Consider the following 25,043-nt stretch of genomic DNA (forward strand, 5'->3'; position numbering starts at 1 on the left):
CTTTGAAACTATTGCATCAATTTTAACAAATTTAGGAAAAGCAGAAAAGGATGTACCATAATTGGGAATATCACAACCCTGTAGGACATGGATATCTGTATTATGTAAAGTCTTTCATCAGTATAGGCACTTTCAGGGGCATTTAAGTTTTAAGAACACATCTTATTTTATATTGTTGCTGAATATTAGAATTGAGCTTAGATATTCAGAACAGGAATTTTTTTCCCTATATTTCATAACCCTTGAGACTAGAGATACTTTTAACTAATATTCAGGTGACCGATAGGCCTGTGGACTAGAGATACTTTTAACTAATACTCAGGTGACCGATAAGGCCTGTGGACTAGAAATACTTTTAACTAATACTCAGGTGACCGATAAGGCCTGTGGGGCTCTTGTTGCAAATATATCAGCATTTCGCAAATTCTATGGTCGTTGTAACAATCTAGTTTGCTAATACAACCTATCATTGGGTCAAATGCTGTCTGACTTGTTTCATACTGATTGTTAGGCCATTCTTGGCACACTAATTTTGACTACGGATAACTCCGTTTACCAGATCAAGTTATAGGGCTCACAGTGGGTGTGACCGTTTGACAGGGGATGCTTACTCCTCCTAGGCAACTGATCCCACCTCTGGTGTATCCAGGGGTCCTTGTTTGCCCAACTCTCTATTTTGTATTGCTTATAGGAGTTAGGAGATTGATCACTGTTCGTTATCTTCACCTTTAATACATGTGTGGAATTATTCAGAAATTGTATAACTAGATTGAGGCACGCTGTGGAATAGTTTTATTTTCAAACTTTGAGTGGTGAACTCTATTATGAAATATCAACTTTTTTTGTAGGAGGTCTCCAGAAAAGACGAGATCAGATATGAAGAATTTGCTGCTTTATTTCACAAACTCATCCATGTCCCGGAGGTAAGCAATATCAAATTGAACATGCATTAGCCATTAGGGCTGTTCCATTAAAACATATGAGGTACCCGGGGAAGGCACTTTAAAATTTGGGTAACCACCCATAGAAGCATAAAAATGTAATGAGGGACCACTCACAGAAGCAATTTTAGAGAGTACGGCACCACCCATAGAAGTGAAATAAATGTGAAATACACTTTTTCTTTAAATTCAATATGTATGAATGACTATTTATAACCCTTGAATAGAGGTCTATTTTCAGATGTTCCCAAGCATGATAGTAAAGAGAAGAAGAGTATCTTGGGTGTCATCACCATTCAAATAACTGGCCATCAATGAAGCTTGATCATAGAACCATCAATTTATTTTATCAAGACTGTCTTTCTTAAACATGATGAACTAAATTAATTTTATAAGTCTTGACTTAATTCCTTCTCTCCTCGTGGAGAATAGGGCCATGAACAAGTCCTCTCCATTTACTTCTATCCTGGGCTGATCTTACTGCCTCTGTCCATGACCCAAAACCTAGTTCTTTCCTCTCTCTTTCTATTGTTCTTCTCCATGTTTCCTTCGGTCTTCCTCTCTTTCTTTTTCCTTCTGGTGTCCAACTAAGGGCTACATATGGGTGTGTTCTTTTATCCATCCGTAGCACATGTCCAATCCACTGCCATCTGCGTGTTTTTATCATAGTGCTAATCTTTGCTACTCCTGCTATCTCTCTAACTGCTACATTTGATATTTTCATTGGCCAGTAGATCTTTAAGATTTTCCTAAGACATTTGTGCTGGAAGGTATCTACAAGTTTTTCGTCCCCTTTTGTCATTTTCCAGGTCTCACTGCCATACAATAACACAGCTATTACATTTGAGCTGAAGAATTTTATAAGTCTACCTGTTCATAAAAAGTCTAGTATTGTAAATGTTCAAAAACAACTATTAAAAGTTTTAAAATTGACTAGTATTTTGAGTATTAAAAAACAAGAAAATGTGTCTCTTTACGTAAATAAAATGATATTCTATGTTTCTTAGTCAATATATAAATTTACAACCTGCAACTTAAGATTTGTGAGGCTCTATTCTACCGTTTTCAACAATTTCGATAAATTCCAATTTCTTGATTCATATTTGTGCGCCATGTTTGATGTACTGAAGTTTCAACTTCCGATTGTCAAGTCATTTGCATATGTCATATAAAGTAGTATTTACATCAATGGACAAGTATGGAGGCGAAAGCTATTTCGTCGGTATTGAAAAGGTTTGAATTTAATATCAAGTTAAAAACCGAGCAGTAGAGTGTAAATTCTTTCCGCAACAATATGATTTTCCTTTCTTTGTCGAAGTGGCTCAAGTAACTACATTTTCGCGCCGATTGTCAATGTTTAGCTTTTTCATTAGATCCACCTGCGAGATTTCGCAATAACAAGCATGGCGGAACAGACGAAGAATTTTGCATGCTGTACATTATATTTAATGAAAAACACCTTTATTAGACATGCCTGAGCACAAAGTTGGTACTCCTTTTGGTGTAATTTGTAAACAACATTTGAGACTAATAGTACAGTGCAGAGTTTATTATCGGTTATTCATAAAATTATTTTGCACCATTATGGAGATCCTATGGAATTGTAGCCTCATCCCGAAAACGTCAGAATAAAAAAAATTGGATAGGGCTACATTATTGCAGCTAGAAAAAATCAAAAACCGTTTCAATGGACCACGAGCAGGCTTCGTTTTCCATTTTGGACAAGGGAGATAATCCTAATTTCCGGTCGCTATAATTTTAGAGTCAAACTGGAAACAATAACTGGATCGCGGAACCTCATCGACCGAGATAAAATGAAGACAGAAAACGGCATTCGTTTCACATTCTACTTTCAACCCTTCCCTTCTCTTGTTGCATTCCTCTAAGTTTCGGTAAAAAATAAAGATTTTATCAAAACAACCACCCACAGATGCAGTTTTCTGGCAGTAGGTACCCACCATATATGCAATTTTCTACCAATGACAAGCACCCATAGATTTTTTTTTAATTGCCGTTCCCGGGTACCTCATATGTTTTAATGGAACAGCCCTTATATGATGTTGCCATTTTTATGTTTGAACTATTGTGAGCTTTCTGGTTGGTTGAAATCCAACAAATTAGAAAAATACAACATTGATATGTTTGCCTCTATTCGATGTGAATGAAACAATTGATTTTTCCAAAAATAAATTGACTGATTTTTATTTCTGCATCTCTAAGCACTTTTGACTAGGTCTTGCACTTCAGCTGTTAACAAAGGTGGCAACCAGGTGCTCTAGTTGCCAGTTTCTATGTTTTTTAAAAATCATAAAACAATTATTGATATTTTTTCACTTAATACAAAGCTTAGTCTCCCTCAACATCCAGAATATTATTGTACTTCTAGGTAGGTAAAGCAATGTCAATAATTGTTTAATGTACAATATTAACTCTTGTGTGTTTCCCACATATCTTTCTATAAAAGTAAATGAAAGTACATGCAGAAAATGAATGTGCTAAAAATTAAAACAGGAGGGTGAAAAGTGGGTGAATTGATTAAATGCCCATTATTATTATTATGCATGTCATCAGATCATTTATTATGCCCCCATCAAAGAAGAGGGGCATATTGCTTTGCACCTGTCAATTGGTCGCTTGATCAGTAGGTAGACCACATGTTGTTCACCTCAATATCTTGAAAACCATTCACTTCATTTTATTGATATTTATGCCCCCAGAAGAGGGGCATATTGGTTTGCACCTGTTGGTCGGTTGGTAGACCACATGTTGTCCTCTCAATATCTTGAGAATCATTCACTTGATGATAATGAAATTTCATATGTGGTTTAGTTATGAGTAGAAGAGAACCCCTATTGTTTTTCAGGTCAAAGGTTAAGGGTCAATCTACTCTGGACATAGGAATATAATGTCCATTCAATATATTGAGAACCCTTTACTTGACAGACATCAAACTTGGTACACTGCTACATCCTAAGGAGTAGATAAGTCCTATTGATTTTGAGGTCACATGGTCAAAAGTCAAGGGTCAAACTGGACATAGGAATATACTAACCACTCAATGTATAGAGAACCCTTTGCTTGACAGACATCAAACTTGGTACACCGGTATATCTTCAGGAGAAGATGACTCCTATTGATTTTGAGGTCATATGGTCAAAGGTCAAGGATCAAACTGGACATTGGAATATACTTTCCACTCAATATCTCAAAAACCCTTTGCTTGATAGACATCAAACTTGCTACACCGGTATATCTTCAGGAGAAGATGACCCCTATTGATTTTGAGGTCACATGGTCAAAGGTCAAGGGTCAAACTGGACATAGGAATATACTTTCCGCTTAATATCTTGAGAACCCTTTGCTCTGTCTGCAGACATCAAACTTGGTACACTGATACATATAAATATAATGTCCGCTCAATATCTCGAGAACCCTTTGCTTGAAAGACATCAAACTTGGCACACTGGTACATCCTAAGGAGTAGATGACCCCTATTGATTTTGAGGTCATATGGTCAAAGGTCAAGATCAAACTGGGCATAGGAATATACTGACCATTCAATGTCTAGAGAACCCTTTGCTTGACAGACATCAAACTTGCTACACCAATACATCTTCAGAAGAAGATGACCCCTATTGATTTTGAGGTCACAAGTTCAAAGGTCAAGGGTCAAACTGGACGTAGGAATATACTGTCTGCTCAATATCTTGAGAACCCTTTGCTTAACAGATATCAAACTTGGTACACTGGTACATCTTCAGGAGTATATGACCCCTATTGATTTTGAGGTCACGTGTTCAAAGGTCAAGGGTCAAGCTGGACATAGGAAAATACTGTCCACTCAATATCTTGACAACCCTTTGCTCTGCAGACATGAAACTTGGTACACTGGTACATCTTTGGTATATGAACCCTATTGATTTTGATTGATTGATTATATCTTGCTTAATGTGTCGGTCGAGAATTTTTCACTCATATGGAGATGTCACCAAGACCGGTGAAGGGCTTCAAATTTAGGCCTATGCTCGGCACTTAAGGCCATTGAGCAGTGAGGGTTCTTTAGCATGCCACACCTACTGTGACATGGATCATCCGTTCATAAGGTCATCTCCGAGGACCTAGCTGTGACATTCACACCGGATGCCGAGCATTTGGCGATGGAACTGTCACTACCTGTTTTTAACGACTTAGGTCTGTCTCGGCCGGGATTTGAACCCCGACCTTCTGCATGCGGGGCAAACGCTCTAACCTCTCGGCCACCACGGCGGTATGATTTTGAGGTGACATGGTCAAAGGTTAAGGGTCAAACTTGACATAGTAAAATACTATCTGCACAATATATTGAGAAGCCTTTGCTTGCCAGTCATCAAAGTTTTTACACTGGTAGATCTTAATAAGTAGATGACTCCTATTGATTTTGAGGTCACATGGTCAAAGGTCAAGGGTTAAACTGGACACAGGAATATACTGTCCATTCAATATCGAGAACCCTTTGCTTGACAGACATTAGACTTGGTAGACTTGTACGTCATAAGTAGTAGATAACCCTTATAAAATTTGGGTTCATGTGATCAAAAGTCAAGGGTCAAACTGGACATAGTAATATGTTATATCCTATATTTTAAGAATCATTTGCTTGATTGACACCAAACTTGGTACACTGGTACAGCATAAGGATTAGATGACCCCTATTGATTTATAGGTCACATGGTCAATCCACTATGAACATAGGAAGATCTTGTCTGCTCACTATCTTGAATTGGTTTGACACTACTATCAATTAAATGATGCATGTGTATAACTCTTTTCTATTTTGCACCATGGGGGGCATATATGTTTTACAAACATTTCTTGTTTGATAGTTCATTCCTGATGTTCCATTCACTGAAAAAAAAGCAGTTGTGTAAATGAAAGTCACAAGTTACCAAATATTGACTTAGTCATGTACTGATAGAGTATCATATGATATAGGATGATAGTAAAAAGATAATTATCATAATTAAGATGAACGATACACTGGACCATTGTCCCATCAGAACATCTATACACAGATTTTGATATACACAGTTCTACCCACTTTTCAGTTAAAATTTCTATTGAAATGCTTGTAGAGGTTCCCATAAGTTAAAATTTCTATTGAAATGCTTGTAGAGGTTCCCATAAGTTAAAATTTTTATTGAAATACTTGTAGAGGTTCGCATAAGTTAAATTTTCTATTGAAATGCTTGTAGAGGTTCCCATAAGCTAAAATTCCTATTGAAATGCTTGTAGAGGTTCCCATAAGGAATATCTGGGGATCGAAAGTCCTTAGATAACTGCATCATTTTTCCAAAGCAAGAAATATGATGCAAATAATTTTTTTATTTATTTAAAATGAATTTTGATAGGAAGTACATTTTTACAATTAAATGTGCTCACAATGTTATCCTCTTATTTATGTGCAGGACAATATCTGTCATTCATTGTCTTTTACACAAGTACTTTTTTAGTTCAAAGGGGTTGTATCAAAGATTAAAGTTTAGAGGGTTTTTTTTTATATAAAGGGAAGTAACTTCATTTGGAGTTGATGTTGCAGCAACTTGACTTTAGGATTGTATAGGTCAGGAGGAAGTGTGATTTGGAAGTCCCAACCACTTATTCTCTCTAAGTACTTTACCATTGAATCCTCAGTTATCTGGGAAGTTTTTTCTCGGTCCCATTGAGTTTGGAATAACGATGTTTGACTGTATTGCATGTGTAATGTATATATGGTTTTGTCAACATTTTTATTATCTTGTTTTCTCTTTCCAGATTATTACAAATTATGTTGATCCTTATTGTGATGACAGTGATAATGAAAGGTGAGATTTATGTTGATTTTTATTGTGATGACAGTGATAATGAAAGGTGAGATTTATGTTGATTTTTATTGTGGTGACAGTGATAATGAAAGGTGAGATTTACGTTGATTCTTATTGTGATGACAGTGATAATGAAAGGTGAGGTTTATGTTGATTCTTATTGTGATGACAGTGATAATGAAAGGTGAGATTTATTGTTGATTCTTATTGTGGTGACAGTGGGTCAATGACACAATTTGTCGAAAGACAACTCATTGAAAAAAAACATCAATGTGACAACTCATAGATAAGACAAGTCACAGAAGAGACATCTCATTGAAACTAGCAAAAAAAAAAACTTTAAAAATATTAATGATTAATCAAGTCTCTCCAACGAAGTTTGAAGACTTGATTGTTTTTGTTCGGTTCTTATTATTCTTCCGATTCTTCTTTCTCACACTTAAAACTTGTGGACATTTGTTTGCCTTAACCTGTTCATGAAAGTAATAGATATTCAAGGATATGATAGGCAATATCTCAGACTGGTTTTGCAGAAATGTTTCTGTTTTCAGATTAAACGACATACATTTTGGGGGATCAAATGGGGGTGGTGTCTAACATAGAACTCTATGGGGAAAAAATTAATACCAAATTTCAACAGATATAACTTGACAAATATGATAGAGTCCTAAAGTTTTCAAAAATGAGAAGAGAATGAAGGGCCTATCAACTACTATCAAATAGAATGGACTCCAGTAACCTTGAAATGAACATGAACTGGTATGACTCTTTAACCAGGACTGATAGGAACATGGGATCTTCAGAAATGATAAGAGTATGATAGGACTTACAAATCAGTATCAAGGTCAAATGATTCCTCTGACCTTGGTACATAGAATTGGTATTAGGCTGCCTAAAGTTAATTCTACGTTTAACATCACCCGCGCGCATAGGTTTCGGCGAAATTGCCGTTTTGAAAAAACAAACAAATCCGGATTTGAAGTAGTCGTTCGGGTTTGGTTTTTCATTTAGCAACTTAATTCTACATCCCGCGTAAGAGGGAAACGCATGCAAAATTGGATCAGAGGTCCTTACGTGAAGAAAATGGAAGTATATGCCACTATTGAAGCAAAGAAAACGTACAAAGATGGTTTGAACCGAACTAATCTCAGCGAGATTCGTCGAAGCTGGACTGACGCCTCTTCTAAATGTCAGACCAGTGTCACACAAAGTAAAATCTTGCCTGAACTTTGGCCGCTTTTTGCAATTAAAATGGGTTAAACTGAATTCCTTGACCGCTTCAACTTTTCGCCTTCGACATCCTATTAACTCCCTATCACAATGAAACATGCATTTCTTACCTTTACATAGTGTAAATCCCATAGTAAATAAAGATGGTTATTTTCGAAGCCGTTGTAAACGGCCACCATTTCATATAAAATTTACCTTCTCAACACTGAAGAGTTCCGCTATACTATTTCATGACAGTTTGTACTACGATTGGAAATACATAACTTACTGATTGATAATTACTTTGTACAAAGCATTTAATCATAAAAATTAAAAGCACTAAAAAGAAAACTGTGCAATATTTTAATCAATTTATTTGAAGGCGTCCTAAACTATTGGAATCCTGCCTTGTATTTGTAGAAGTGAAGGTACAATCCTGATCTTTAGTTGTGGTACACCAAATTAGCATCTTTCAACAATGATTAATAGTACATAGAAAATTGTATAACAAAAAACAAACCAACACAAAACAAAGTAAAGCATATTCTAAACTTTAAGATGTGTCATTACAAAAATGTATGAAATATTGTCATAATAATTTTAATTGTAACTGTGGGTCACATGTGTCTAGCAACTATTTCCACAAAAGGAAGTTTTCCTTTAGTTTGCTATGTTTGTGGTGATGAAAATCCATTGGATGTACCACCTGATGTTATCGCAAACCACTCCTCTGCTCACCCAATCTGCGTGATGTGTTCGCAGAGGGGATACAAACCCAAATTAAGGAAAAAGTCTTTGCTAGGAAAACGCCAAAATTTACTTGGACTTGAAAATCAAATCCTACAATGTGTTTAATTTGGCATATTACTTTTTTGGTCACGAAATTGGGTGATTTTAATTGACTTGGACTTGAATATAAAACCCAACAATATCTATTATTTGAAATTGTTGATTTTTGGGGTCACTGAATAAGTGATTTTCAATAAATACACATTTGTTTAAAAAATTTTTTGTTTATTTTTTTCCTCCCTCCATCGTAGGTTTTGAAGTTTTGAGGTGACGTTAAACGTATAATTAATTTTGAACAGCCTTACTTCAGAACCAGGTCTGATAGAGACACGGGATCTTCAGAAATGATGAAAGGATGATGGGATCTACATATCAGTATCAAGGTCAAGTGACTCCAGTGACTTTTGACTTCTGACCTTGAACATAAAACTGGTATAACTTTAGAACTGGAATTGATATTGTCATGAGATATACGGAGACATGGAATCTTCAGAAATGATAAAAAAAAAAGATGTTGTGACCTACAAGCTAGTGTCAAGGTCAAGTGACTCCAGTGACTTTGACCTCTTACCTTAAACATAAAAACTGATATAACTTCAGAACCAGGTCTGGGATCTTCAGAAATGATTAGAGGATAATGGGACCTACAAACTAGTATCATGGTCAAGTGACTCCAGTAACTTGAATAACTTTAGAACTGAGACTAAAGAGACATGTGATTTTAAGAAATGGGAGGATGTTGGGACCCTAAAGGAAACAAATGGATTTTTTGAAAATTTTCAAAATCAAGGTCTAGATTTTTCTACATGAAATTGAAATTGGCATGGATTTTGTGCAAGGAAGTTAATTAATGTGGGGAAAAATAGTAGTACTCAATAATCAGCAGATTATATCTTGTTTTGTTTTTGTTTTTTATTAACTCATTTAACATAACATTCAATGCTTCAATATTATGTGCCAAGCCCTTAATGTATTTTAGATAGCTTCCATTTTCTATCCTTGAGAAAAATGAAGATACTATCTATAGTATATTTATTTGTTTCTTGTAATTTTCTTTTTGCGTTGAAGATCAATCTCTTCACCATGCATGAGGAAATTTATACCATTTCAGTTCTGGACTGTTCTTCTTTGAGAGAAGTTTACAAATGTTGAGGTCTGATATACCAACAATGTACAAGATGCTTCTATGCTACCCTTTTAAAAAAAATTGTTGTACAAGGGTAAATGACTATAACACGTTCATAGGTTCCAGCACTTATGGAATAACAGGGCTTTTTTATTTCAATGGTAGCATACTGTGTTTTAAATTACTTCTGTTACGACCAATAAAGGTTTTCCAAAAGTATTCCATGTAATGTTGAAAATCCTAAATCATCACTACATAGAACACTTTGCAGCTGCATGAATACATTGATGAGTTCTCATCATCCATGAGTCGGTGAATTTTGCATTCAATTTGTTGACTTTCGATGAATTGTACCCTTCAGTGAGTTGTCAGATACCGGAGATTTACTCTTTTATACAGCAGAATTTAATCACCATTATTTTAAATAAAAAGGGTCTGGGGAAAATGTGAAAAAAATTATCAAATTATTAAATACAAAGAGTGAAAAAATGAATAGATAACAAAAAAACCAAAAAATTGTCTTTATTTCGTGGATGTTGCATCACTTCTATAACTTGCAGTGCTGAATCAAGAAAGAAATTGTAGAAAATAATTGATAAGTGATTGTTTTATATATCTTAAATCAAGAAATAACTTGCATAATTATACCCCCCGCGAAAGAAGTTCAGGGGGGTATAGAGGAATCACTGTCTGTCCATCCGTCCGTCCGTCTGTGCAGATTCGTGTCCGGGCCATCACTTCTTTGTTCTTTGACATAGGCATACCATATTTGGCACACAGGTGGATCACCATGAGACGATATGTCAAGTACCTTCATGACTTCTAATGACCTTGACCTAAAGGTCAAAATTAAAGGTTTTTTTACAATGGATTCGTGTCCGGGCCATAACTTCTTTGTTATTTGACATAGGCATACCATATTTGACACATGATTGTATCACCATGAAACGATGTGTCGGGTACCTTCATGACCTCCATATGACCTTGACCTCAAGGTCAAAATTAAAGGTTTTGACAATGGATTGGTGTCAGGGCCATGACTTCTTTGTTCTTTGACATAGGCATACCATATTTGACACATGAGTGTATCACCATGAGACGATGTGTCAGGTACCTTCATGACCTCTATATGACCTTGAACTTTGACCTCAAGGTCAAAATTGATTATAGGGTTTTGACATAGTCATACCATAAGACATGGGTGTATCACCATGAGACTATGTGTCATGTACATTCGTGACCTCTTTATGACCTTGACCTTTGACATCAAGGTCAAAATTATAGGTTTGTACCATGGATTTGTGTTTGGACTATATCTTCCATTTTCTTCTACAAAGGCATACCATATTTTTACACTCAGGAAAGAGGTAATTTATACCTATTAACAACACCCTTTGGGAGATTGGGGTAAGCAGGGGGTATTCTTAGTGAGCATTGCTCACAGTACCTCTTGTTTAATAACGGTTTTAAATTTCTACATATGGTCAGGTGTGATATATATTATCTTACATGGACACACTGTCAAATGTGTGCACAACAGCAACAGGCCATTCAAAGCTATGATCAAATTTTATTATTTTGCTGTATAAACTAATTAACTATAAATAACTACATAGGTAAATTTTTAAAATGGTTCCATAAGATTAGAACTTTGATTATAATAAATGAGATACCTTGAAAATTCATTTAATGATACAATGTATCCGGCTTATCTGTTAATATCTTTAATTTCAGGTGTATCATGCCAGAGAAATTCCACAGATTCTTAATAGAAGAACAAAAGGTTTGATAATTCAACAAATAATATTTTTCAATTGCATTTAATGTTTTATTTCTTATGGTGAATTTTAAATTATAATTCGGATGTACTTTAAGAACCTATGATTTTCTGAATTACATAATGGATTTGACTGAAAATTGCTAGCTTGAATTTAATAACCATCTTTAACCAAATTGTGTCATTTTAAAGGAAAATTTAGCAGACGGTTTGCTTGCTGTGAAAACTCGAATGGTTAACTTCCTTGAGGATCCTATGAGACACAAGGGAAATGTTTACTTCACAGCTGTTGAGGTCAGAATGAAGTTGTGAGATATGTATTCATTTTGAAATTGATTGGGGCCCTCCTGCCCCATAGTGATCAATCTGTGCATCAATCCATCCATGCATTTATAGTTTTCCTTACTTTGTTTGGCTATTCCTTCAGCTATTGAAATGAGATCATATCTGCATTGTTCATAGACTTTTATGCAAACAAAAACTTAGTCTGGTAAGATAACTTGCTTTTATACCAAGAACTTGATTTCTCAGAAATCGTTAGCCCATTCTGTGCATGTACTTTCAATATTATGCATGTTGTTCTACTTTTGATTATGTGGCCTTACTTTCTTATCAAATGGTTGAACAGTCGTGGCTCAGACTGAAAAAGAAAGTTGAAAGTGTAAACACAGGTACTTGTCAACATGATCGCAAATTTCCTTCCCCTTAGTTTATAAATGAATATTCATAAAATAAATATAACCATTCATTTTCGTGATGTTAGCTCAGATTTGCGTCAGTTTTATAAAGATCACATAAATGTTTAAGTTAGGTAGTTTAAAGAAAAATTCATTGTAAGGTAACGTTGAACGAGTAAACAACTACATCACATAATACTAGTTTTGTCTTCATTAGTACTGTATCGAGTCTTCAAAGGGGGGTATTTACTTTCATTTTTGAAGTTTCCAACCTTGTCAGTAAGAACTCTTATTTAATTTGTAGATATATCAAAGGTGCTAGATATGGCAAATTTCACGTTTATTGGTGCATATGCATAGTAGAATGAGTAATTAAACGAATATAGTTATATTTGTTCTATAATTTATTTTTTTTAGCTCACCTGAGTGAAAGCACAAGTGAGTTTTTCTGATCGCCTTTTGTCCGTAGTCTGTCCGTCCGTCTTATCCGTCTGTCTGTAAACTTTTTACATTTTCGACTTCTTCTCCAGAAACACTGGACCAATTATAACCAAACTTAGCCAAAAGTATCCTTGGGTAAAGGGCTTTCAAGTTAGTTCAAATGAAGGGCCATGCTCCATCAAAGGGAATATAACTACCAAAATAGGGTGGGGTCATTTAAAAATCTCCTTCTCAAAAACCACTGGGCCAGAAGAGCTGAAATTTACATGAAAGCTTCCTGACATAGTGCAGATTCAAGTTTGTAAAAATCATTGTCCCCCTTCCTCCTCCTCCTCCTCCCCCCCCCCCCCCCCCCCCCCCCCCCCCCCCCCCCCCCCCCAGCCGCCTGGAAGTAGGTTGGGGCCTCAATAGGGGATCAAAGTGAGCGATGTGGCCCTTAGGCCTCTTGTTTTGTAAATTGGGGGGGGGGGGGATCTGCTGTCATGGGATCATATCCACAAGTATCTGTGAGCAAAAGAGGATGAAAATCAATTAATCTATAGCAAAATGTATAAGAAAGTTTAATACTGTGTTAAAGTTCATGTTTTGAACTGCCACAGTCACTGACTACTTGAAATTAGAAGAAGTTGAAACAAAATCTCAGGGTTTTTTTTAATTCTCTTTGATAAATTTTTATCTTGTTTGGTAGATTTTCTAAATTATCCTGAATCTGTAGGACATATTGTCTGGTTGTTGTTTACACTCTTTTGACAACTCTGCACTATAAACCCCAATCATCGAATTTCCCGATGAAATGTTTTATAATCAAAAGGAAGGTTTTATGAAATCCTTACATAATATATAATGAAAATATGATTAAAATTTTATAGAGGAAGTTGAAAATGCTTTATGGCAATTGAAAAGGAAGAATTTTTATAATTATTATTTTATATATACATATGTATGTTGGTATTTCAAAATTACAAGTTGTAGTAAAGCATGAACACTCTATAGTAAGATCTTTTCTCTTTCAGTTTGAAGATTATTTATTTTCCAAAGATAACCAGGCATTCGACACTAGCTATGATAAAGTGTATCAAGACATGACACACCCCCTGGCTCATTACTGGATAGCCTCTTCACATAATACGTAAGACAAAAGAATAGCATTAGATAACAAGTGTTGCAGACAGAGCAGATATATATTATACTGTATGTAATGAAATTTTTGTCTCTATTTTATTTTTTGCCATTTTGTCTCCATTTTAATTCTGGCCCATTTCACCCTTAGTTTAGCAAATTTAATAAATCTAGATGAAATAGCAAAAATAGCCTTTGAACAAATTTAAGATGGAACAAGACTGTTTTACACTGCCTCTTAGCAAAAGCAATGTAGGACGAAAATTTGAACTATATACAGTATTTAACGTGGAGTAAAATTTTCAGATAGAGAAAGCAAAAGTATATGCATTTCATTTTGTTATGGTTAAGGAAAATATATATTAGAGTGTTTGAAATTTATCAGTTCATGTTAATATGAAATGACTTGACTGAACGTTGTATGACCTGTTTCAGATATCTAACGGGGGACCAGATTTCCAGCGAGTCCTCTGTAGAGGCGTATGTTCGTGTGCTCAGAATGGGTTGTAGATGTATCGAGTGTGAGTTTATGTCTACTTTCTTTTTAATGCAAAAGTTTGTCCCATGTATATAATGAACACAATTTTGTACATGTCATCTCATTTTGTGTTGTGTGTGGAGGATGGCAAACACATTAGGTATAACATTGTCCATTGTTGTCTGCCTTGCTGTCCAGCTGGCAGGATGGGTTTACATCTTTTACATTTTAAAGGCAGCTTCAGGTGACATGTATTGGTCTGAACACTATGCAATATTTCGATACATTACCAAAGATTGGTGTGGGTTTAGAATTGACTACTTATTATATTATTCTACACACAGTGGACTGTTGGGGTGGGTTTAGAATTGACTACTTATTATATTATTCTACACACAGTGGACTGTTGGTGTGGGTTTAGAATTGACTACTTATTATATTATTCTACACACAGTGGACTGTTGGAGTGGGTTTAGAATTGACTACTTATTATATTATTCTACACACAGTGGACTGTTGGGATGGACCAGATGGCTATCCAAGTATTTACCATGGACACACCCTTACCTCCAAAATCAAATTCCTAGATGTCTTGCGTGCAATCAAAGACCATGCATGGGTTGCTTCAGAGTAAGAATAAACTGTCATTAAATATAAAAATGTCGATCCTGATACCTCAGCAGCAGTGTTTAAAATAGTACTTATGTGTTAATAGGTTTGTTGTATTAGATACAATGTAACCCAACCCTTCTTCTTTGATTTTTGTCAGCTACCCTCTGATTTTGTCACTAGAAAACCACTGTGGCTTAGGACAACAAAGAAATATGGCAATGGCCTTTAGAGATACTTTTGGTAGTAAGTATTTCGGAATGAAACACACACAGTAATAAAAGACAATGTAGATTTAATATTGGAAAGTCTAAAGATCACAATAGTTTTTATAACCCCCGAACGAAGTTCGGGGGGTATATAGGAATCACTCTGTCTGTCTGTCCGTCCGTCTGTCTGTGCAGAATAGTGTCCGGGTCATAACTTCTTTGTTCTTTGACTTAGGCATACCATATTTGGCACACAGGTGGATCACCATGAGACGATGTGTCAAGTACCTTCATGACCTCCATATGACCTTGACCCTTGACCTCAAGGTCAAAATTAAAGGTTTTTTTTTTACAATGGATTCGTGTCCGGGCCATAACTTCTTTGTTATTTGATATAGGCATACCATATTTGACACATGAGTGTATCACCATGAGACGATGTGTCATGTACCTTCATGACCTCCATATGACCTTGACCTCAAGGTCAAAATTAAAGGTTTTGACAATGGATTGGTGTCAGGGCCATGACTTCTTTGTTCTTTGACATAGGCATACCATATTTGACACATGAGTGTATCACCATGAGACGATGTGTCAGGTACCTTCATGACCTATATATGACCTTGAACTTTGACCTCAAGGTCAAAATTGATTATAGGGTTTTGACATAGTCATACCATAAGACATGGGTGTATCACCATGAGACTATGTCATGTACATTCATGACCTTTTTATGACCTTGACCTTTGATCTCAAGGTCAAAATTATAGGTTTATGCCATGGATTTGTGTTCGGACTGTATCTTCCATTTTCTTCTACAAAGGCATACCATATTTTTACACTCAGGAAAGAGGTAATTTATACCTATTAACAACACCCTTTGGAAGATTGGGGTAAGCGGGGGGTATTCTTAGTGAGCATTGCTCACAGTACCTCTTGTTTCAGATTGTAAATGATAGGCATTTCTTCATGAACACACTGCAGTTGTAAACAATCTGTGTATGAATACAGAACTACTTCATAAATATAGTGCATCTATTTTGATGGCTAAGAATTCCAACAGAAATGAAAGTAGAAAGTAAATAGAAGAGATAAATTTCATTTTTTGAAAATACATTAGGTTAAAAATTTAAATGCTTCACGCTTGCATACTTTTCATGAACTATGCCAGTGTGAAGCATTGCCATTCACACCCTCATGTATTTTCAGAAATGAAATTTATTTCTTAATTGTATACCAGGTTGGGTAAAGATACATAATCCATTCTTTTGAATACTAGATGAGAGAGAGAGAGACTACTTTTTATATAATTTGAAACTGCATAAGCTTATAGTGTGTGTGTCCATATCAATAGATAGTTAAAATTTTACAGGTGAACTTTTGATGGAACCTGTCGATGGTGACATATCAATAGATAATTAAAATTTTACAGGTGAACTTTTGATGGAACCTGTAGATGGTGACATATCAATAGATAGTTAAAATTTTACAGGTGAACTTTTGATGGAGCCTGTAGATGGTGACTTTAAGAAATTACCTTCACCAGAACAGCTAAAGAGGAAGGTTATTCTCAAGGTATGGCCTTCTCAACTTCATATAGAAAGGTTTAAGTCCTGAATCTTGTTTATATTCTCCAGCTACGAAGTTATCTATTGAAATCAAATTCTCTATTTTCAGCATAAAAAGTTACCTAGTGAAGGCAGAAATGCAGAGTTGGTGGAAGTGAGAGTGGATGATGGTAGGGCATTCTAAATGTTGTGTTGTAAATGCCATGATGTCTGGTAAATCGTTTTTATGACATTTATGGTGGCTCATTACATCTTGAAAGAGTATATCAAATCAGCACAATATTATTTAATCATGAAAGAGATATGATAATATGTAATAATTTAATTCTTATTGTATCCTTTTCTCTGATTGATCAAATTCCAATTGAGGAACGCAGGTTATTTTTGTATAACCTGGTTTGGTATGGGGACACACCCCCTTGACAACCAAGAAGCCAGAACTATTTATTCTTCTCTCTCTAAATTTACATCGCAGCACTGTTTTTAGCTTTCTTTGGAATGGAAAGTCAACGTGTACAATAAGATACTTCGGTTTGATACACATACTGTTTTCTCTTTGTCAATTAGCATCTACTTGTACGTTAATCACTGTTGTAAATCATCTTTCTCTCTATGATGATCGAATAATTTTAAAATAGATTAAAACAAAGATATTCGAATTAATGATTTACCAAGTAAGAATTGTCCTGTTCATTTTCAAATACATTTCTCACTGGGGAAAGGGGGAGGGGGGTTTCATTGCTGATCCGCCTTTCAACAAAGCAAACAAACAAATCATACGTCATATTTTACCATATGACGTCAATCACATTGACATGTCAGTGATTTTTTTTTGGGCCAAAATGCCACTGATATTCGGCTGTTTCCCCTCGCAAAAATTAGCTAGTTTTTCCCAATTATATCTATGTGTTTTCCCCAAATTTTAATCTAGGGAAATTAGGCCATTTAAAAAAAAAGGTTAGCGTATATTGCTGACAAAGAGTAAAGACATTTTTTTCTTCAGTTTTATTCTCCAAACCACTGCACATGCAAAAACTTTTGTAAAGAATATGTAAAACAATGAAGGCATCCATATAAGCAGATATGCAGCGAAGTATATAGTTTCCAGATACACATTAAGCCATATTGTTGACACTTTCATGTTTGACCGCCATTATATGTAGGGTCAGGCTAATAACAGGAAGTGGCCAACAGTATAGGGTTTTACTAAAATCCGAAAAATACAAACAGGAGAGACATTCTGGAAACTTGATTATTAATATAATATTTACAAGATTATGGGTACAATTGCTGGTGAATTAATAATTTATTATTTTCTTTATGATATTAGACAATAAGTGCTTCTTAGAAAAAGTTAATGATATTTATACAAGGTGTGACTTCCAATACATATTTATTTCATAATTTTAAATCAGATCTGAAATAAACCTCAAACAAAAATTTGATTATTTTATGCATCTTTACCATGAGTGATTTTTCCCAATTTGAGAAAAATGTCGCTAATCTTTCCCAATTCAAAAGGAGGGGTGGTAGTTTGAAAAACCAAAAAAAATCACTGCATGTGGATTGTGATTTGTCACTTGCATGCAGGGGTAAGTTTTCATGTACAGTGGAACCCCGTTATTACGTTTTCCATTTTGTCACGATAAAATAACGTAATACCAGGTTCAACTTAATAAATGTTCCCATTGAAATCCGTTATAAATATCATTTGGAAACTGTATATCTTCCGTTGATACTCCATGAAGGTGTGTGTGTGTGAACATATCTCTACTGTCTTTGTTTTAAAGATTATGACACTTGATTTATTTACATCTTATCTTAATTGTCCATAATTCTTCATGTTTTCATCCCTTTTCTTTATTGTGTAGGATAAATAAGGATGCTTTGATAAGCATTGCAGATCTGCTTTCGTTTCCGCCATTTTGTTCAACTTTAACATAATGCGTTCATATAAATTTCTCTCAGTAACTCGTTCCGGTTCGTATTCAACATTCGTATATAAAACAAAAAATAACAAAACATCGTTTTTCTTCAGTTATCTCTACTACACGATACAAAACACAATTTAATAAATCTCATCCCAAAAAAAACCAACAAAACGACGACACAAAACGCACGCGATATCCAACACTTGCACACTTTTTTCACCAACGATAAACACGGAGAACAAACGCAATCCACTTTTTAAAAAAATAATGCACTAATATTAAGATTTATAACACTAAATGATGGCACTAAAATCACGTGCACATCAAAAAAAGACATCAAGGGATTTTAAAATGTTCACTGAGTTAAATGCCTTGCACGAATCGGCCGATAAAAATGGGCAGTTTGATCGGCGTATTTATGGACGAAATCTAACAACATCCAAACTATTATGTCAAAATAACTGACAATTGTTTTAATTGAACACTACCTTTTCTCACCTTACTATGTCCAAACCATTATCCAAGCTGTTTCAACTGTGATACGATAAATTTTGTCCTACATGCTGTCTGTAAATAGAGCTTTAATATCGAAAGCAATCACACAATGCTAAACATGCATATGGTTGAGAAATTAATTTTTCTTTGATCATCAAAATATGAAAAATGAAGAAAATTTTATTGAGTACAATTTCTAAATAAACATCATATAATTGCTTATCACTGGCTTCAATACGAGGTATTCACCTGTATTGATGTCCCTAGATCTATCAAAGCGTGATCAGTCAAGCATCTCTAATCCCCTAACAGACCAGGAAATTTACATGGTGACTACCTGGGGCAGCCATGGTGTGAATGGCTTATTATTTTGAGAATCACTATTGAATAATTAGGGGTTTATTATGTTTTTGTCGGAATTTTTACAACGTAATACCGAGTCCCGGCATCTTGGGACAACGTAATAACACGATCTATTTTATGTAGGTTTGTTAAGAAATGGTTTTGTGCTTTGAAATTCCAACATAATATGCGGACTAACGTAATAAAGGGGGAACGTAATAACGGGGTTCCACTGTAGTAGAATTTTTCACAGAGTTAAAAGCTGCAAATTATTGCATTTTCTTATATTTGAAGACTTACTTTGGGTAGATCTAAGCCTAAACAATGCAGCAATTTCCCGTATTTTCTCAATCTGTCGGAGATGAGCAACTTCAAAGTCAATCTCTAAAGGGCAGCGAAATACGCATTTTCTGTCATGACAAACTTCACCTTCGATACAATAATTTAATAAATAGGCTAGGCTCTGTTGAATTAAGACAAATTGACAAAGAGTTAAGATGGCGACCTTCACAGCTACATGTAGACGCTTCGTCGTTGTTGCTAAGGGCTATTCCAGAAATAAATACATGGGGGGGTCGGGAGGCACCTTTTGTATATACCAAGCACCCATAAAAAAAAAATAAAAAATTACCCCATGACCCATCAAATTAATAAACTCATTTTACAATGACCCATCTAATAAAAAAAAAAAAACTAACCAGACCCACCACAAAAATATTTTTAAAAATGAAAACGGTACAAATCTCGCGAGGTTTTCGGGACAGACATTCTAGTCAATGACGCGGTAATGCCTGTGCGACATTGTATCACAGTAGTTCTGAAGAAACGATGTCACATCAACAATCAAAGGCATCTATGGCGGGAATGTTGGAAAGATTGGGAGTCCAAACGATGCTATTATCATGAAATGGGTATGGATATGTTTTTCCACGAATCGTTCGTCTTCTAATGGGGCCCGCGCCCGGAGGCCTCTATATCACCATCACACCGACTGATAAATATAACGCATCGGTACCCTCGTATAAATCAACTAAGGTTTGCCTATTTTTATTAGAAAACGGAATACCTATTGGTTTCAAAATATTCCCAAAATCGATGCACTGTAAACTGTAATAATCTACAGAACAGAGTTCGCCGCCATCACGTCCAAAGGGACCCTACTAAACGCGCCTCTAATTTGAAGAGTGCCGTAATGGAAAGTTATGCGCTGCAAAGAGCGACAACTCGAATAGTTCTATGTTACTTCCGATTTCCGATTTCGAAAGCACGTTTTCAATTTTCACTCCGACGTTTTGTAACCAACACGACAAGAGCGACAATAAAAATATTCTGAAAACTCAACACCCACGTGGCACAAAATAAAACAATAGAAACTACCCACTACCCATAATAAATATTTTTTTAACAGTCCAACCACGGACCAAATAAAATATGAAAAAATACGACCACCCATACAAAAAAAATATCATTTGCCGCCCGACCCCCCCCATTTGATCATTTCTGGAACAGCCCTAAGTGAATCATTGCGCAGCTCAGTTGACTTGCATTTTTCCGAGTTTATGTACATTTTGATAAACGAAGGGTATATCTTTGTTCCTGCATTAAATTATAAGAAATGACTTTAATTCTGGGGCAAGTTATATGAGTAAACTGACCCAAACCAGGTTATACTCGTATAACTTGCCCCAGAATTAAAGTCATTCCTTAAATAAGTACAAATGTAAAAAAGGCAAAAAATATGCAATTTTGGAGGAAAACACAATTTCAATAACTATAAATAAAAGTCACTGGCGGATTTGAACTCAGGATCAGCTGGTCAGTAACTTGATAACTTATCCACTGAACTACGTAGATATTCAAACAAATCGATCAATACAAATGATTTCACAAAACATATTAATTGCTATCTTGTGACTTATTGTCATAAAATGTATAAGTTCTTGATGTATTGAGCTACCTTAAGGCTTCAACACCACAATAAGAATTTGCACTATTTAACAAAAACATTGCAGAGGTCTATTATTCAATGGAGAAGCGCAAAAAGAAGTAGAAAATTCTCTATTAAATGATTTTTTTTTTAACTTATCTCAATTTGGCTTACAGTGGCCAGAGATGGTGATGTTTCAAATTCAGTGAAAACTGGTGTCATGTATTTAGAAGACCAAATTGAAAACGTAAGTGACATGTAAAATTTGGGGAATATCAGCTTTTTTAAGACATGAAATTGAAAGTTCTGTTTTAAATACACATTGTAGCAATGGCACCCCCATTTCTTTGTGCTGACTCCCACCAAAATGTATTGGACCAAAGAGACCAATCAGGGAGACGATGAGGAGGAGCAGGATGACAACACATCCACTACGGAGGTAATCAAGGGAAAGATAACTCCTACATATACCAACATACTGTATTTGTGCAAAATTAGTCATATATTCTTATTTCAAAATGTGAGTGGAGAAACATGTATGCATTATTTCTATTTAAAAAGTCAATGAGGAAATATGTTTCCCACATATTAAAAGATGTTAAAACAGTAATATTTACTTTGCTAAGGAGGCAGTTCTGATGTGCAGTATTTGGAACCTTTTAAGATAATATCTTTGCATATTGTTGATGTCTAAATATTGACATTTCAGGAGGGATTTAAGAAGGTGATATTGTGTGTGTGCTCTGGCTTATCCAGCACAAAGTTCAAATCATAATTCCAGTTCTAATTCAAAGATATATATATAAAGAATTTGAAAATCGGTAATGTGTTTTCTTTATCAAGAAAAGGAAGATTTTGTTTTTTAGATACAGTTTATTTTCTTGAATTGATACCCAGTATTTATGTTTAAACAATATTTTTGGTCAGAAATACATTGTAAGTTGATATTCATGTTTACAAACTGCATTATGAAAGTAAAAGTGTTTTTTTGTAACCCAGTATTTGCTTTGAGTGAACTGGTCTCTGTGATTTTGCTGTGAAGTTATACCTACGAGATGTTGCTTCAGTATTTTTGGCAGATTTTGTAATATGAAATAGAATTAGAATTACATATGATGCTATGTTCAAAAATGATGAATTGAGAAATAAATTTAAATTATGAAAAATCTGTCCAAGGTACTGGTGTGTACACAAAGTATGTACACGTGTATTTCACTCTTCTCCAACACTGTGTACAGCAGGCAACTATGTCCCGACTTTGTTCTGAGATTGATCTCTTGGTTAAGGCAGACACATATATAACAGAGATAAGCAACTCCTTCAGCAGCATGTTTACCACTTAAAAAATGTGATGGTCGTACCTATAAATTGTTAATACCTATTTATTAGTTTGATAAATTTATGTTGATTTAAATTTATTTCACTTTTATCATAAATTTGAATCCGATATAACAAGAAATGATTTGATGATGAACAAATATACTATTAACAAAAAAGTACATGGCAGGCAAATCGTAACCATTTTCTAAAATTTTGCCGAGTTTGAGTTGTGTTGCCTTTGGAAACTTCACTTTCTGCATACTTTGAAGTGAAACATCTTTTGAAAATATTGTATCGTGAATGTTTTTGTGATAGGATTTGGAAGGTTGGAACTTTATATTTCTCATTCTAAAGATGGTATTAGTAATTTGAATCAGTATGTGCATCATAATATGTTACTGAAAAACGGGAATGCGAGATAGTACAGGACTTTGGGAAGTTGCTGGTCTCTTTATGTATGTCTATGGTTAAGGGAACAACTTTTAGGTGTCAAAGCTTACGTGTAAAACCTTTTTCATTCTGATTATGGCATAGTTATTAAAAAAGACATAATTTTCATTTGATAGTTGTACTTTACATGGTAGTATGCTTAACTGTCATAACCTTTTGACCCTTTGTGATTTCACTTATTTCCATAATAAAGTATTGCAATCTTTCAATACCAAAAAATTTTGTGATTAATTATTTGACTTAAACGGATATACAAAAATTCATGACATTTTGATAATATATATTGAGTGGAATTTTTAGCTAGTCACAAATGTAGTGATTTCCCCCCCCCCCCCCCCCCCCCAAAATGGGGTTATACAGTATAATTTGTCCAAACCGGCCTCTGAGTACTCCGGCGCTCTGTCAATTCCGGCCACAAAATATAGTCCCTAACATTTCTTTAACAAATCCTTTATTAATAATTCCCTGTACTCCGGATACTGCGTATTCTGTATATCGGCCGGCTTACACAGTCCCAACTGCTATCAATTAACTGTAATTATCCTGTGTAAACCGGCCCCTCGATGATACACCACCCTAATTGATGCGGTCAATTGAATTCGGTGTACACAAGGTCCCAACTGCTCGTAATTAGCTCTAATTATCGCATTTAAACCAGCCACCCCACGATGACCAACCTGTCGGTATTCGGTCGATCACACGCGGTGTACACAAAGGGTGTCTCAAGGGAAGCCACAGGTAAGTAAAAGAGTGCAACTGGCGATGAGTCGCGATCAGTTTAAAATACAACCTGATTTTTAAGGGGTGCACTTTTCAATTATGACAGCACCACGCACGAGGTAATGGCGCCCTCCCCCTAACGACAGAGACGAGAACTGACATTAAAAGACAAAGTTCAATTAATCGATGAATTCGATACATTCTTGAAATGAAACAACAATCCTGTTATGTTTTCCAAAAGCAGGGTTTCCCCTTGTGGACTTCTCGGAGCTCCACGGCGAGTCAGACAGTGATGATATGCAAACTCGCCATGTCCGGTCGATCACTCGGCATTACATTAGTTTCCGTTTCACAAATTGAGACAGTTGAAAGCGATACATTTACAATGAAAGCTGGGAAAGACAAATTTTAAACGAACACAACACAAACTTGACGAACGTACATGTACATAGTGTAGCACTTGATAACGGCGATGATGTAGACGAAATCGACAATTTACCAACAGAAAATTGCGCGAATAATTCCCAGATTTTAAACTGTTTAATGAAAATTGAAACTTTTTCAAATGAGCACGACAATAAAACACTGATATTTATATTTTTACATTTTGAATTCTTTTGTGATATATTAAAACGTTAGCAATCATTACACACGTATGCATAGATAGTGAATACAAGGGAAGCAACTCTCATTCTTGTCAACATTCTGCACTCCGGACTCTGTGCAAACCGGCCAATTTCTTTGGAACCACACATAGCCGGTTTAGACAGATTATACTGTATATATATTTAGCTAGAGCTATTAATTTTATTGACTTTATAATTCCAAGAAAGATAACTATTACCTACGATACGGAATAAATTGTTTAATAGCAATTTTCAAGTTTAGTAATCTCAACGCCCTTGCTAATAATGCCAAAATTAAATCTTCACTAAATATTCTGGTGATATGGCATGGTACATTTATTTGATAAATATGTTTTAAGATTGAATTCTTTTTGTAGGATTAAAGAGAAAAATTGTTGAAAGCCAAGTTTTACTAGTTTCATGCAATTTTGTGCTTGAAATGTGTACAC

The 25,043-nt window shown here is 35.1% G+C and overlaps 1 protein-coding gene across 11 annotated transcripts in view; it reads left to right on the forward strand.

Annotated features, from left to right (window-relative positions):
- Window positions 1-25,043, forward strand: part of LOC125648918 (1-phosphatidylinositol 4,5-bisphosphate phosphodiesterase gamma-1-like) — an 89,809-nt gene that overhangs the window by 26,513 nt on the left and 38,253 nt on the right. For 10 of the 11 annotated variants that reach the window (XR_007360510.2, XM_048875964.2, XM_048876011.2 and 7 more), the window contains 12 exons: window positions 849-923; window positions 6,732-6,781; window positions 11,640-11,688; window positions 11,875-11,976; window positions 13,814-13,929; window positions 14,355-14,440; window positions 14,907-15,027; window positions 15,167-15,252; window positions 16,708-16,790; window positions 16,893-16,953; window positions 21,655-21,725; window positions 21,807-21,917. Coding sequence is in view for 10 of the 11 variants with exons in the window: in XM_048875964.2 (XP_048731921.1) it covers window positions 849-923; window positions 6,732-6,781; window positions 11,640-11,688; window positions 11,875-11,976; window positions 13,814-13,929; window positions 14,355-14,440; window positions 14,907-15,027; window positions 15,167-15,252; window positions 16,708-16,790; window positions 16,893-16,953; window positions 21,655-21,725; window positions 21,807-21,917 (1,011 nt within the window). In the remaining variant the exon portion in view is untranslated. Of the gene's footprint in view, window positions 1-848; window positions 924-6,731; window positions 6,782-6,885; window positions 6,966-11,639; window positions 11,689-11,874; window positions 11,977-13,813; window positions 13,930-14,354; window positions 14,441-14,906; window positions 15,028-15,166; window positions 15,253-16,707; window positions 16,791-16,892; window positions 16,954-21,654; window positions 21,726-21,806; window positions 21,918-25,043 lie in introns of those variants that run through there. The other variant, XM_056155531.1, reaches the window with a different exon arrangement.

Source organism: Ostrea edulis, chromosome 1 (genome assembly GCF_947568905.1).
Source record: "Ostrea edulis chromosome 1, xbOstEdul1.1, whole genome shotgun sequence".
NCBI classification, from domain to species: Eukaryota; Metazoa; Mollusca; class Bivalvia; order Ostreida; family Ostreidae; genus Ostrea; species Ostrea edulis.